The following is a 16,473-nucleotide window of genomic DNA, read 5'->3' as shown; positions in this document are numbered from 1 at the left end:
TCTTTCTCCTAGATATTAAAATTATTTTCCTGAGTGTCATACCGTATTAAAGTAGAATGAAAATGGTTTTAACAATTGCTGGCATGGGGCTTCTGTACAGCATGTGTGTCACAAATCATGTCACTTTTCAGCAATAGGGCTGCTGCCAGCGGGAGGCTCAGAAATGCTCATGTTAATCAAAAATTTTAATTTCAAATCAAATTGACAGTTTACACATGGTGAGAAATGCTTCTCACCATGTGATATTTCAGTATGCTACACTGGGCAAAATGGGTGCACTTTCCTGTTAAGAATTTTGACTACAGTATCTGCAAATTTATGGGTTTCAGTGTATTGGGTATGGTAGTGGTTGATCTAAGGGAGCCCCTTGGAGAATAGGAGACAGAAGGGTTTTCATGCAGCCTGGCACTGGTGAGCCGCTGTTGGCACATGCTGCTGGAGAAATGACAGGTATTCAATAAACATCACTATGGTTAAGAGGAAGATTTAAAGGAGGGAGGGGCTGCAGTGCTATAAACAGGATTTGAAACAAATGTGCTTATTTCAGCCCGTGATTAGTCTGAATACCTAAGTATTCCACACCAGTTTTTAAATATCCTTACATTTATTTTCACACTGATGTTCTTCACACAGCATGAACAATAATATTTATGGCATTAATACTGTAGCTAAATTCTAATTTGGAGCAGTGTAAACCCAAGTAGACTCTGCATGTTCCAAGGCATGCTCTGGCGGCGTGCGGACCGGAACGCGGCTACGGCACACAGCCCTGCCATCGGCTCCTTCCTCCTGCCAGCAGCTTCCTAGAAACCAGTGGACGGATTCAGGAGGCAAAATACCAATTTATACTTGGTGAGGAGTGAGGCAAGCAAGGACAGATGATGGAGAGAGGAGCAAGGGCAGCTGATGGAGCATGCGCAATTGGCCGCAGACAAACGAGTTGTACAAGCCCTTGTTCTCAGGTTCCACCAGAAATAAGATGCTGACATCAAAAACTAGCCCATGGATAGAACTGTGATCCTTACATTATTCTCTTTAGGAGGTTTTCCAGCTGTCTGGGGGGTCCTGAGGTTAGTGCAATGCCACACTCATGATTGGGATGTTGTTTTACAGAGGCATTTGAGGGGTAGATGGGCAGGGATGGCAGTATCCCCTTCTGGGTCTTCCCCTCCAGTGCCCATATTTGCCATGGGGTGGGTGTGAGCCTGTTGGTGGGTGCCCAGGGAGCACCCTGCAGCAGCACATGCTGCCAGCTTTCCCTGGAAGCTCCATTTGGACACTGAGTCACTGGCAATATCACCACAGACCTTGGAGATCGCAGCTGTCATTGCTCTTGTAACCAGGGTTGATATGAAAATACGAAGATAAATAACTCCTTCATATTATTATTTTCAGGGAGGCAGGCTGTTCTTTTTATTACTCTTTTTATTGTTGGATGCTATAAATATTCCAGAATTATTATCCCAAGGTAGATTTCGTCTCATTTACTTTGAAACGCTTTTGAGGAGGCACATTATTTTATAAGCTGCCAAATGAGTATGACCATTTACCATGATTTTTTTCTTCTTTTCTTTAATATTTGATTTTTGGATTGAGGACCTGAAACAGAAATATGCTAATTTAAGACATCTGTTGTTTTTCAAGCTATAGGCCCCTATCAGTATTAATGCAGGTTTTTTCATCCAATTGGGTTTATGGTAGACAGGGAGATTCTAAATTTTTGTCATTTTATCAGAAAACTGTATTAACTGATTTCTCACACACGCAAGTACTGAAAAGTACCCAGAGATGTTAGGACTCATCAGAAATGAAAAACCACACCAGACATCTTAGATCTTGGAATGGTTTCCATTACACAAGGGCTTTAACATGAATTGAAATGCTTTCAGTGTTTCAAGAAGACCTTTGTCTTCAAGAGAAAGGAACTATCCGTGTGCCACCACTTGGACAAAACCTGACGTGATTGATTGCAATCTGTAATCGGTTCATTAACGGTAATAAGTTTCCATTAATTCCCCTATCTCTGCACTTAAATATAAAATGAGTTGAATCTCCTAAGAGCTGAGGCTGCGGTGGATCCGTGCAGGATCAGGCTGTTGGTGACACACCTGATGCCACATTTGCTCTGGTCCACGTTTATTAATTCACAACCCAGACTGAAGCTCAATATGATAAATATTAAAAGAATAATTAGGCATTGTTCTCATTAGAGATTCTGAAGTGCCGTGAGTAGGAATGGTAACATGCAGGGAGAGGTTACACATGTATTTGTGTTCTGATTCACCTCTGGAGGACCCCTGGTCAGGTGGGTTCCTTAGGGAAGGGTGAGAATCCTTCCTCCAAGCCGCCCCCAGCAGACGTTGATTCCCAGCGGCCACAAACCATATGGAAAAGGAGCTGAACTTGGGCTCTGGGCACCCACAAAAACAAGTAGTTTTAGACAGACAATTTCACTGTCTGCTGGTTACAGACTTTTTAGCTAAAACCCAAAAAGGCAAATCATTTACCAGTGGTTTTGCATATTGTGAAGGGTTAACAAAACTTTCATTATCACAGTCTATTAAGCCAGGACCAGGAAACAATTTCTAATCAACACTCAGATCTGGGCAGGGATTGTGCAGTCTTTTGTAGGAGGCCTCAGATCTGTGTTCTCTATTCTCACATGCTCACTTCCAGCTGTTGTCATTGAAATCCCACATAATCTCCTCGGGTCAAAGGGCAGTCATCCATGACTGCCGCTGTTAGGAGGTTATGCTGATTTCTGTTGTCAAATATTGGCCCTTTTCTCTTTCAATCACTCCCATTCTACTTTTTTTAACAAGAAAGATCCAGCCTAGAATTGTATTACATGACTTTAAAGTCTTAAAAGTGTTCCTCTATTGTACTAACACGACATGCCCTGGACGGTCTAATCCATCCTGCTATGGGCCACAAAGAAAGTTCTGGTGCTTCTTAAAACCTTGGCCAAAGGCAGGTAGCGAGCCAGGGGAAATAACAGCGTCTGTGGCATGTGGCCCCGCAGTCGTTCCATAAGAAAATGTGCAATTTGTCCAAGGTGAGCTGTTGCTGTGGTATTAAAATTAAATTGGAAATAACAAGCGAAAATAGGAGTGGGAGCATTTGTCAGGGAACGAGAGATGTTTCTGTATCACCTGCAATGTATAATGTCTTGCTTAACTCTTCTATAAAATGTCCATGAATTAAAAATGCGGTCTAATTTACCATTAAAGGTTTATCATTTACAAATTTGACGAGTGCATTTTGTACAAGGCAGTTAAAAGAAGGCCACCATGGCAGCTCCGGTGATCAGTATTTGGGGGCTGCTGGTAAATGCAGATTTCATTGTTGCAACATGCAGTATCCCAGCCTGGAGCTGTCTGCCATCGGACTGGCACAGACATTCCCTTAGACAGAGTACTGTGGCTGGCATAGGTGGTCTCTTCAATCTCCATTTTTTTTTAGATATGGAGTTAGTTTTTTTAGATACTCGGCTTAGCCCCCTGGATCTTGCTTTGTATTTCCAGCGTGGGATAGAGCTGAGCTATTTCTCAGCAGTGGTGGGGCTGCCTCAGCTGGGTCAGCCCAGCCTTGATAAACTCACCTTCCAATTAAGCAGAGTGTAAATGTTATGAAGGTCTTGACTGAAGCACGCATGTTCAGTCCTTTCTTTTTTGCTGGTGAATGCAGATTAGGAGTAACTCCCTCACCCCCATCCTCCTCAGCTAATCTTTTGGGAGTCCTCAGGGTGAGCCGGGTTCCCTCTGATAACATCCCCTCTCTCCAGGCCTGCATGTGCTGTGTGATACAGACATTAATTTTCTCATCAACATTATTGCTCCGCATTGTTTGTGAAACATGGGATTATCTAGATAGAGGATAAAACCAAAAGGAATCAAGTTGCACTTCGAGCAGAGAGGGCTTTTCTTTTAATCAGGCATTTGGTTAAGATAATAGGCTTGAGACCCTAATTGATTATTACTATTTTAAGGTTTTAAGATGGCTATGTATAGCGAGATGCTAAACATGAAAAAAAGCTTTAGAAATGGGTTCAGTGCTAGTTTGGGGGACTTGTGTAATTTTGAAACACTGAAAAGTAATCAAAGTCTCCCAAAAAGCTGTTCTCTGAAGCTTAATACATTGTCACACAGATTGTAGTGGAAGAAAAATAACTGGATTTGGATTTTTCCATCTTCAAAGGAGTTACTCTCTCCTGGTTTTATTTATTAGCTTTCAGGAAACCAGCTGTATCTCTGTTTAGAAAATACCTTGTATATTTGTGGCGCAATTTAACTATTTTATAGCAAAAATAATACTGTTGGATTGCACGAGGAAGCCTGCTAATTAAATAACAGTAATACCTTGAGCACCTTGAAAACATCTTCAGATATTCAATTAAGGAACAATAACCCGATGAACTTTAACCTATAGACTATATTCAGACTTTCTACATAAAAGTAATTGCATCAGTCATGATTTTCTCAAGCTACAACACAAGCTCTTGATTGGTAGCTCAACGTCTGAGACTCCTTTTTACTGCATTAATTGGGAAAGCAGACAATACTCTCCCTGTAAACTCGATTTTAGGACGAAGGTTAGTTGCCTTTGTACACGTTTACTCATTGAAATAGGAATGTTTGCTTAATAATTCAAAACAAATAGCACTAGACAACAAGTCCTAATCCTGATTTCTCCTCTGCCAGTGTAAATTAGGAGAAAATGAGGTGAAACTCTATTTGATCAGTGTAGAAAGGTTTGTTTAAAACTTCTTTGAGAGAGATCAGAATTAGGCTTCAGCAATTGAAGCCTTTTCTTCTGGCTTCTTTGCTGGGATCCAAAAGAAGAATATGTAAATGGCATTGCAAATTTTCTCCCCAGTTGAAGCAGCCATCAAGTTATGGGAAGATGTTTTCCATGGGTACCTGGTACAATAACACTCTGCTGTTGTGCACAATGATTTATTAGTTACCACCCTGATCTGCTTTATTCAATTTGGTCTTATTATCCTGGGGTTTTTCCCCCCTTAGGGGAAAGATGATCATCTCTGTGGGCCAAAGTGAGATCTTAGGTGATGAGCTAAGCCCTACCTGCCCCTAGACTCGACTGAAGGAATGAATCAACTTTTTATTTTAATTCCTCCTTAAGGTTGTCAGCCCATCTTTGTTTGGCAGGGCAGTGAGGACGTGCTTTAGTCAGGCATGTGATGGAAATGAAGCACGTGCTCCAACAGCTTTGCTGAGTCAGGGCCTGCCTTGGCCAGCCACGTGTCTTAATTTGTACCCAAAATTTGAGTGAAGGAACCCTGCAAGGTTCATTTTGAGCAGCTGCTTTGCTACCAAACTGTGACTGTTGCACAAAGCTGCAGACATAACCTGTCATACACAGCAGTTTCAATGTCCTGTCTTTTGGATATTGAGGAAAATTATCACAGCTCAATTATTCCAGTAAAGTGCCCTATGAAAAGTAAATCTTGGGAGCTTTCAGAATGTTTAATCATCTTTTCAGTACAGGAGCTCGTTAATGCTAACATCTGCATATGTAATTGCTTGACTATAACTATTTTCCTTCTCATTCAAAATTAAGTGAATCAGCCAAATTGATAAGTTTTTGCCTTTTGACCCCAGTTAATAATGTTAACTTCACATCTCTTGGCAATGCTGCTGTTTCCCAGTAATTCTTCTTTTACACACTTAGGTTCTTTGTACTATTTCCCTTGTTTTCTTCTCTCACTGTTACCCCAGCTCAGCAAAAATGAGAGTCTTAGGCCTGGATTTTTCAGTGTGAGCCATCCAGGCAAACCTTTAAAATTTCATGGAGTTCTACTGAACTGCAAATTCACAGACCAACCGTACATCAAAATATATTCATGATACAGCTCTAAGCCAAGGACATGGCTTTTGTAGGTATGAAGGTATTATTAATGATTGGCAAGACAAGCCCCCAATTTCCTAATGTTTATAAGTAAATACCGAATTGGAGAGTTGTGAAATTCACCTTTCATTTGTGAAATGTTTATTTTCAGTATTGAAGGAGGATAATCTAACCACGCTATTGTTTAATGATTACTATTACATGTACTCCTATAAGGAAGGCTCCTGCAGGAGTAAGTGGACGTTTCAGGTGCACCCAAGATAGGAATATTGAAATCAGCATGCCCAAGATAACTTACTCATCTTCTCTCATGCCCTGAGAGTTAGAATGTATTTAAAATGGCACTTTCATTTCTGGTTTTACCTGTGTATGACAGGTTAAAGTAATGTGGTTCGCCTTGCGACAATCACATTTTCACTGGGTAATTCCAAAGGGCTCTAGACATTCCCTTTAAAAAATCAGCCAAATATCCTACCATGGCTATGATTTGAGGTTTTTTTTTTTCCTTCCATATTTAAATTTCACCTTCACTCTCTGTGCAGCGGGAACTTGCCTGAGAAATGCAGGTGGGAGTGGACACCAGAGCAGAGCCAGTGTGGTGCGCTGTGAAAAAAACAGCACGTGGCAGATGTTCGTGGCATTGCTGGATGCACTTCTGGAAGTTGCTCAGATACTGCCATGATGAGCACAGTGTGAGAAGTTACATAGCATAGACTGGCTTCCCTCCGAAGGGCTCTGCGGAGTAGTAAGCATCCTGGCCCTGATCCAGCAAGGCACTTAAGCATATGCTTAATTTTAGGCACATGAGTGGTTTCAGTGAAGACCTAGGAGAATTATTTTTAATTCACAGATCATTTAATTCAATAGGCAGGTCTGCTGCAGCATATGAAAAGTAGATCTTCATATTAAAAATACTTGGGAAATCGGCGGTGAACAAACGTTGTGTATGGGCAGCAACTGTTTCTAAAAAGCAGAATGAGGTAGTCATCACCTTTATTGTGGGAAAATACAAAGCAGATCAGGCAAAAGCACTTACTGCTATCTGGGAGCTATTTCTAAATTGAAAATAAGGAAAAATAAAAGCTTGTAAGAACATTTTTTTTCATTTGAAGTAGAGAAAAATTTATTCTCTTGATGTAAATAAAAACCTTGTTTGCAGATTGAGGAATTTGTTTGTGTTGAATTTCAGCATCAATTTCAATATTTTATAGTACATTTATCTACAGCTGGAGCATGACAGATTTGTGTATATTTATATGTTTGTGTACATAATACATATGTATACACACATACACAAGGATGCCCAAAGATATACATATACACAGTTTGAAAACTCATCATTATTGCTGGAGTATAAAAACATGCCTGATGCAGAAACTTGTCTCGAGTCTGTTAGCTTAGAGACTGCGTTCATCTGGCACTGTGGGCTCCTAGGAGAAAGAGGGAACTTCTTCTGTGTGGGAGCAGAATTCCATGAGATCTTGGCTGGAGGTGAACAGCTCATCTCCCTCCAGATCTCTCTCAAACCTTTCCCTGACACATTGCCTGACATTCCACCCTCTGTAGATCTGTACAGAAGATGTATTCCTTTTGCATCCCATTCCACAGGTAGAAATGCTGGGTTTGTTTAAACAACCCCAAAAAAAGCCAGGAGTACAACCTGCAGCTGCTGTTAGTCCTATTGCTCTGGTCACTAGAGAAAGGTGCACAGGTATTCCTGGGATGAGCGTGGGGTGCAGGAGAATATATGGAATGCAGGGAAATCGTACTGAGCCCGACAAACAATTAACGATGGAGCAGATGGTGCCCCTGCAAAACATTCAATAATAAATGTGTGCGTGCGCCGGAATCAGTGACTCTAAGTAGGACAGCCTAAAAAGGTATGCCACTTATCCTGTGGGCAAGCAGGACTTTACAGTTCTTTTAATAATCCCTTTATCCTGCGATTTCTCCTGTGACCCTGATTTCCAAAGCAGGAGGTCAGCCTGGCCGGCCGAGTGCAGCCCTCCCTCTAATTGAGGTCCGGCTCTGTCCCGCCTGAGCTGCCGTATCCCGGCCCTCGCGCCCGCGCTGGGCTGCAGCCCGGCCGCTCCTTTGTCACTGAGCATACCCGTGAAAATTAAATGAACATTTGGTGGTAGGCATGTTTGCAGAGAAGAAGGAAAATACTGTTATGTAAAGTGCCATCACATTTTGATACCAAGTGTAGAGGCATTCCTCGCACGAGGGAGGCGAGCGTGGATGCGTCCGCCCTGGTTCCTCCAGACAGTCCACAGTTCAATGTTATTACTTTTTCTTATGCAGAGATTTATTTTTCTTTTCAAAACCTAGTTCTAAATGTTAGAATTTTTGTTGTTGTTGTTGTTGAAAAGGCCTTAATTTAAATTTTTTTTAACCATCTGCTCTTTTAAGATCCCCCTAGTGTAACCTTAGAAAAATGAAGAATACATCTTTAAATCTTGTTTTGTTTGAATGAATGGGTAGATAATCCTGATCAGATGTTTCTTTAGAGAATAACGTTCAAAACGATTATGGAACTTAGCTGTCCTGTCTGTTTCCTAGGTACAGTATTTTCATTTCAGTTGTGAAGTCATTAGGGGTCATCCAAGGTAACCGTTTATTAAAATAGTCTTCTTTTGTTTCAGATTTCCTGTTGAGATGCTTTAACATGTAAAAATCTCCCTGCTGATGTGTCATGTTAGCTTTCCTAACCTCTAGATAGAAACCACAAAGCAGCCTACATAGCTGTATGACTGGTTACCCACCTACATAAACAATAATTACTGCTAAGTGGGAAATTAGATGTCACATTTTAACTCTAAATGAAAGTAAAGTATTTGAGAATACTGTCATTAAATGCTTAAAGCTAATCGCAGTTCTCTCACTCTGTTTGTTTTGTAGGACATTTGGGCTTCCAGGACAGTTTTGTCACATCAGGTGTTTTCAGTGTGACTGAGCTAGTAAGAGTCTCACAAAGTAAGTATCCTTTTGTGGCCAGTTTATGTGGTTTCTGCAATTCAATTCAAGGTGGTTTTTTTTTTTTCCTTTGATTCTTATTGTTTCCTTCCTCAATTCAGAAACAGCATCTTGAAAATTGGACTCTTTTCTCCCCTCTTCTTGCCAGTAGACAGCATTTATGTGCCACTTCTTTTAATGGGCGAAAATAAAAAAAGCAGAATTTTAAAGTAAGCTGATAAATAATTTGATTCTGCAAACTCGCATGTGCAAGTTGATAGGCTTGTCTGGCACCCAGCTGAAAATGGGCAAAGTGCAGATAAATGCATACAGAAATCAGCTTCCCATGGATCCCTGGGAGGATCCAAGGGCTGTATTATAACCAGACCTCTGGAAATTACCTGATCTGTGCACATAAGCCTGGAAATTTTCTGATGCTGTTTTTTCACGTTGTGTTAATCTATGCCATGTGAACCTGCCTGTGTGTGTGATTCTTGGGGCTGTCCCAGTGCAGGGCCAGGAGCTGGACTTTGATGATTCATGTGGGTCCTTCCAGCTCACGATATTCTCTGAATTTGGGGTTTGTGCACCTGCAAGTTGCTGAAGTCATTAATAGTGCCAACAACAGTGCCAGCTTCAGCCCTGATAATCTCACACATCCTGACTTCCCCAGGCCCACGTTTTCCATTAACTGTATGGAATTCTGTCTTCTAGAAGGGTTTGGGTTTTGACCTTTAAAGAGTGCTGATGCCCCCAGCATGAGTGACATGCTGCAGCATGATCATTACAGGCTTGTCAATACTCACTAACAACACTGAATTAAGAGTACCTGCCACCACCCTGTTCCATTGATCAAAGGTGCATTGATTGTATTTTGCTATGACATAATCCAGATAGTCCAAGGGAGGAGTATGGACAGGGTCTTGCAGAGACACTGCTGCTAAGCCAGGCGTGTAGGAACAAGTTCTTTAGGGATCTAAAAAATTCTTCCCTGGGAGGGTGGTGAGGCCCTGGCACAGAGCAGCTGCGGCTGCCCCTGGATCCCTGGAAGTGTCCAAGGCCAGGTTGGATGGGGCTTGGAGCACCCTGGGATAGTGGAAGGTGTCCCTGCCCATGGCAGGGGGTGGGACTGGATGATCTTTAAGGTCCCTTCCAACCCAAACCAGTCTGTGATCTTTCTCCAGCTAGAGGGGAGCTATGGGATAACATCAGATGGTCACCAGTCACCACTGCTCCAGGTGAAACCCTCAACTACATGCCCCTTTAAAAACCTTAGGCTGTGCAGTCTTTAAATGATAAAAATGGTTCTTCTCTTAGATAGCAGAAATATTTATTTGTGTACTGGTTCTGGGCATGTAATTTAAGTCATTCTGGGGCTGGAATCTCTAACTGGCACAAACCTAGTAGAAAATCTGTGGTTTTGAGTCAGAACACAGAGTTTCTCAGAGGATTTTCCTGGTTTATTTCCTCTTTTGGAAAGACACTAGCTAGTAAATTGGCTTTACATTCAAAAATAGGATGGCACAAGGAGAGCATGATGAGTGGGATATACATGAGAGCTATATGCCCTGGAGAGAGGCAGAGAGAAAAATGTTGAAGCAAACATTTCTCCTGAGCTTCCTTCCCTGACAACTGGTGGGAATTTTGAGAGAAGGGCAAAGTTAAGAGGACTCAGAAGTCAAGAGGAGCTGCTGAGTGCTCAGCACATTTGCAAATCAGTTCACTTGCTGAAGTGCTTAAGCAGAGGCTTTGGCATCTAACTGGCTGTCCAGAGAGCACAGACTGGCTGGTACCTGCAGCCAGGGTGGACAAACCCAGGCTGTCACCAGGATCTGAACGTCTCCGTGTTATGTCACTTCATTTCAGTGTGACAGCATGAGGCTTTTGAAGCCCAAAGGATTCACCCTCCCCCTCTGCAAGGCATCCCACTTCACCACAATCTTATCTTGGCTGTAGGAGCCCTGCACAGCAGAGCTGCCTCTGGACTCTGTCAGCCGTGCTCCATGTGTGCACTTTTCCTAGGAAAGTGCCCCACTCCTGCCTGGAGCCTTCCCAGCCTCCCCCAGAGCTTGGCACTGACCTCATGAGCATCGTGTTTCAAGCTTATTAATTTTCCCTGATATTTTATTGTAACTAAACTGAAACACTGGGTATCAGAAATCCTAGCACTCAGCATGTTTCGCAAATTATGAGCTGTGTCTGAGATGTTCCCTCTGCTTGCAGTTGACGTGCACCACCTTCAAGGATGGGGCACCTGCACGCAGAAAGAGCATGGACTTTATTAGAAATAAGAAAGAAGGTGTTGGTGGGAAAAATATAAAGATTCAGCTTTTATCTGTTCCAGACACGGGGGTTTGCACTGTTTTTCATGGGCTCTTTAATAATCCTGGGAGGTCAAGACCTCCGTTTTATATCCTGTCTACAAGCCAGCACCTCTACCAAAAATAGTGTCCCCAAAGCATATCGGGATATCACTTCAAAACTGACTCAGAGGGAAGAGTGCCAGCAACTGATTTAGCTATGCTGCTTTTGATAGCACCCTGGATTTTCCTTGGAGATGCCCCAGACATGTACTGACCAGCCTTAACCTTGTTTACTTTATGAGGTCTGAGAAGCCCACAGCCTGACATGCCCTGGCTACCCAGTAGGATATGTTTAGTGTCAAGTCTAGCAGCATATTCCCAGAAAACTCAGTATTAATTCACATGATCATATTCAAAGAATTATTTAACATAACAGAGCAGCAAGGTAATTGCTGCATATTTGCCTAAATTGGTAGGCAAGGTCTTTTAAAGTTAATATAACCCTCTCTGGGTTGTCTGCGTGTTCCTGTGTCCTGATTTGAGACCAGTCCTCTTTCCAAAAAGGTCATCTTTATCTATGCCCACTGTTACTTTATTTTCAATGCTTGCTTTGGGTAATACAATGATGGAAATACGTGAGTTCCCCAAAAATTTTAACTGGGCGTGGCCTGTTATCTAAAATTAATCTTACAAAATATTGTGGGTAGCAATTATGTGCCAGGTTTATATAGTAAAGTTCCCAGAGGTCCACATGAGAAGGAGTCTCAAGTAAGAGGCAGTTGTCTTCATCATGCAGATTTGGGGAATGAATTAATCAAGTGAAAGGTCAGCTGTTACTGTTATCTATCTTGCCTATCAGTGCTGATCATCACACTTTCTGTGAGCTATTGAACAAGTCTAGACTGTGTTGGTAACAGAAACTTGCTTTCTTCAGTCCTATAGATGCAGATTTTCTTTCGAAATGCTGCCCAGCTGCTGAGTGTTGCAGAGCCTAGTAAAACAGAGAAAAGAGATCATAGATGTGCATCTGAGAAAACAAAGACTCCTCTCCAACCCATCTGATGTGGGTGTTGCAGCTCATGCTGTCAGTTCTCCTCCATTATTAGCAGGCAGAGGGTGTGAGCTCCTCTCTAAGTGTTGTCTGTCACCCCAGATACTGGGGAGACCCTTCCAGATAACAGAGGCTTCATTCTTCCCTCTCTGGAGAGGTCTGTGCTGACAACAAAAGGCTCAGAGGCAGAAGCATCAGAGATGGACAGGTTTGGGAACTGACAGCCAGCTGTTGGCCAAGTGAAACCTCCTCCTTTTCTCCCCTTGTTAGGAAAATATTCCACAGGCTGTGGGCAGCTATCGCAGGGCACTGGAGAAGACCCTCTGCAGAAGGTGCTGGCAGAGGGGTGGCCGTGGTGCCAAGTGTCCCCTTCCCTTGGCAAGGGCTGGGAGGTCATGGCAGGCTGGAGCAGGGAGAAAGGCATGGGGAATGCATTCCCCTCGTGGCTTTGAGTCTGCACCATGTGCTCTTGTGCAGAGAGAGCTGCTGGGAAGATCTCCTCCCTTGGAGGTCCTTCAAGCAGCCAGATAAACTGCACTGCCCAGGATGTGAAGAAAGATTTAGGATTTATGAACATTCGCTAGAGCCAAATCAAACATATTTGTTTGGTGGCGTGTTATTTGTCAAAATGACATCATTCTTCGTGCTGATAAACAAGGGAATTCTGACTGCACCCTGGCCTGAAAATGCCACACGTTGGGTTCGACGTGTGCTGTGTGCAGGGAGGAGCTGCCAGGAGCAGTGGGGGCACTTCTAATCCTTCTGATGAGCCTGTGGCACCACAAGCACACAAACTTCCTCACTGCTCCTGTGTACACACAGAAATGGTCCAGCTAATTATCCCTGAAACACTTAGACAATTCCACAGGTGCTTCTGTGGGCAGGACGTTTTGGGAAGCTCAGGATCCTGCCACACTGATGGAGCAGATGCCAGGCTTGGGGATGGAGCTTTGGGGATGGAGGCAGGGGCTGAAGTGTCCTTGCCATGAGGGCAAGGGCTGGGAATGAGAGGGATTGCCAGCACTCCAGGCACGGAGCGCGGATGCGACTGAGGAAACGCAGCCTCCTCGCGCCTCTCATCCAGCCCAAACAGGCCGCAGGGGAAGTGAATCCCAGCACGTGCAAGGCAAGGTGTGGGACACCTTGGCTCTTGTGGAGGGGCTGGGCTGGCCAGTGCATGCTTTCTTGTAGCCCAGGAGAGCAGGAGAGGCTGTTCCCCTCCTCACAGAGCGTGTGTGTGCAAGCCGGGGTGTGACAGAGCTGCTCTCTCTGAACTGCAGCCCGTATGTTTTCTGCTGTACTAAGCACTACAGTAGTGAAGGCAGTTAAAGTCAGCAGCACGAAAATTAACGTTTAAAAAGATACTCTATATTCCTTAGCAAAGCACTGCTATCCAAAACTCTCTGTGTGGGCTTGGGTATGAGAGGGAGAAAAAAAGATTATAATAAAAAATAGACTGCAGGCATAGAGTGAACAGTTGCCGTGACCTTGCCTTTTGTATGCCATTACACAATTCAATGGCAGTCCACTCAAACCTTGCTCTCGATCAATATCCTATTAAAGCAGCACAAAAAGTCTCTATAAACTTAGTGGTTAGCTATGTTTATAAATGGAACTCAGCATAATTAGATGGTCAATAGCAGGCTGTATTTGTAATTTTAAAATGAACATCACACATTTCATATCTGTTGTATTCGGCGAAACCTCTTTGAATCTAATGATACAGTGTGGAGGAAACAAAGGCCTTGCAAAAAAAAAAAAAAAACCACCCAGCTCCCCTTTCCTCCCAGCAGCAGCAGCAGCACAGTGTGTTTCCCTTTGTTTATGGAGTCACAACACAGGAAAAAGTTTATTAGTCAAATGTCATGTTTCTCCCATTTAACCCTAAACACATTATCACTTCACTGCAGTGTTACACGTGTAATGATCTTGGTCACATCCCAGCCCCTCTGTTAAAATAAATACATACAAATGGGAAAAAAAGAGAGGCTAAATATTAACATGGCTTAAAGAAAGTGTTCTATTCCAACAGAGACAAATGCCAGCCTGGCTGGTTTTATTTAGTGGGTTTCCTGTTCTGTAATTCAGTAATTTTTTCAAAATAAATATTGCAATTGGGTTAAGTCAGAGGGCTTTTTCTTAATTTCTCCATTATTTTTCTTGACACTTCGGGTGAGGCGTTGAGCTGGAGGGTGCAGGCTGGGAGCAGGGTGATGCTGCCCTGCATCCTGGGAGTAGAAAAGTGTCAGGCAGAGGCACCCACCTTCCTCCTCTTCCTCTTCCTCCTCCTTTTGGGCAAAGCAGCTCCTCCTGCATCACCAAGTGTGTCCCAGCTGCACAGGGAATCTTCTGTGATGCCAGCAGCTGAAATGGGGGCTCCAGGCTGGGTGTGGAGAAAGAGAGATCCTTCCCTCTCACCTCCTTCCAGCTCAGAGCCCTGGGTCAGGTGGCATCTTGATGACAGCACCAAGGTGGAGATTTCTTGTTTTGACTCACAGCCACAGTTTCTGACATCCTTTCCCATTTGGAGGATGTTCCTGAGCTGCCAGGAGGTCACTCTGCTGCAGAGCATTTCTTCCAGGAGGAATGGTGTGGTTTTGATGTTGTTGCCTGGAGTTTGTGAGGCTGCAGCTCCCACCACGCTGCTCCGTGTGGGGCTGGAGCGTGTTCCTGGGTGTAGGAACAGGGGTAGGGAAGTTGTGTGGTGGATTGTCATATGCTGCAATCAGGAGGTTTACTTTAGACAGAGTTTTTTAGTTTAGACAGAGGTTTTTAGTTTAGACAGAGTTTTGCCACAGTTTGCACCCCTTTGATCCCTTTGCTTACGCTGCAGAGATGCTGCCTTTGCTGGGAATCATAGAATCACAGATTGGTTTGGGTTGGATGGGACCTTGAAGCCCATCTCATTCCAGCAGGGACACCTTCCACTATCCTAGGTTGCTCAGACCCCCATCCAGCCTGGCCTTGGACACTTCCAGGGATGAGGCAGCCACAACTCCAGCACGTTGTTGTGATTTATGGCAGTAAATGCAAATAACTGCAAGCAGAGGTACAAATGGGCTTTGGTGGAAGACAGGCACTGTCAGGAAGGCAGGAGAAGGGATTTTGGAACAGCTCAGCCCTGTGCAACCTTTGCCACAGCACTTCTGGGGCCAGAGACCTTGAGCTGGTGGTTGTCAGGGTGGTGGCTCCTGTGCAAGGACTGCCACAGGGTTCAGGTACTGGCCCCCACAGCCCAGCCAGGCACTTTAACCTCTGCTGGTGTCTGTTAAAGGTGAGTTTTGTTCTTTAACCCTCTGGTTTCAAACTGGCATTTGAGTGTGGTGAGGTGGTTTGGCTGGTGACCAGCACAGCATCCTTCTTATTTGCTACCCAGGCAGCAACCCCTGAGGGATCAGCCCTCTCTGCTTTGCACTGAGTTTACACAGCATTAGCAATACCTTGTTCCTACCCTACCCCTGCTGTGGACACACATTCCATTTTCCTATAGGGCCAACTCAAGAAATATCCAGGATTTGGGGAAAGGGCAATAAACACAGCACGGGAAAGAAAGAAGGGAAGCGTTGCCCATATACCAGTTTTTCTTCCTTATCTCCTTGGAATAAAATTGTTTCATAAATCTGGCAATGTCCACGAAATTCATTGTGCCTCAGAAAGAAACAGTGTTTTAATTTAGTGCTTGCCTTTTTACGTTCCTGTTTGGGAAACTGCGTGCTTTAAACTCTAAGTTGGGCTTTGGGAGGCAGAGGGTGCAGTGGAATTGCTCAGGAAAGGGTTTGCAGAGCACAAATCTGTTTGGCAAGGAAGTTGCTGAAAACTGTGGAGTAGATGCTGCAGAGAGTACCTTTATGATTGATTTCCATTCAAGTCAGACTGACTGCAGTGTGGTCATTTTTCTAACCCATAACTGCACACACTGCAGCAGTCTGCTATCTGCAGGGTGTCTGAATTATAGCAGTCCATGTCCCTGTTACCTTTTACACAAATTACTTACACCGGTTTCTTTTTCCATGCAAATTCATCAGTTTTACAGCCTCTTGTAGCTGCTGTCAGGAAGCTGTTGCAGAAAGCACAAATTGATAAAACGAGTTAATTTTACTGGGCTTAATTTTTCTTTCCCTCAGTTAACACAGCCTCTCATATACCCAGTGTGCAGGAAGCATATGATAGTTAAGAGAAGATAACAAAGGATTTGAGTGTTCTTGTCATAAATTACTTCCCAACTTAATTCCTTTTAATGATCATTCCAGATTTTCTCAAGTTTTAATGGCGTTGTGCATTTTCCGTCCCCGGCTT

The 16,473-nt window shown here is 43.6% G+C and overlaps 1 protein-coding gene across 17 annotated transcripts in view; it reads left to right on the top strand.

The window, feature by feature from the left end:
• The window catches only part of NFIA (nuclear factor I A), a 350,499-nt gene that overhangs the window by 251,582 nt on the left and 82,444 nt on the right, over nt 1-16,473 (top strand). For all 17 annotated transcript variants that reach the window (XM_039556246.1, XM_039556257.1, XM_039556247.1 and 14 more), the window contains one exon: nt 8,770-8,844. In XM_039556246.1, the coding sequence (XP_039412180.1) occupies nt 8,770-8,844 (75 nt within the window). The remainder of the gene's footprint in view (nt 1-8,769; nt 8,845-16,473) is intronic.

Source organism: Corvus cornix, chromosome 8 (genome assembly GCF_000738735.6).
Source record: "Corvus cornix cornix isolate S_Up_H32 chromosome 8, ASM73873v5, whole genome shotgun sequence".
Lineage (NCBI taxonomy): Eukaryota > Metazoa > Chordata > Aves > Passeriformes > Corvidae > Corvus > Corvus cornix.
This window is presented reverse-complemented; position numbering and strand designations above follow the sequence as displayed.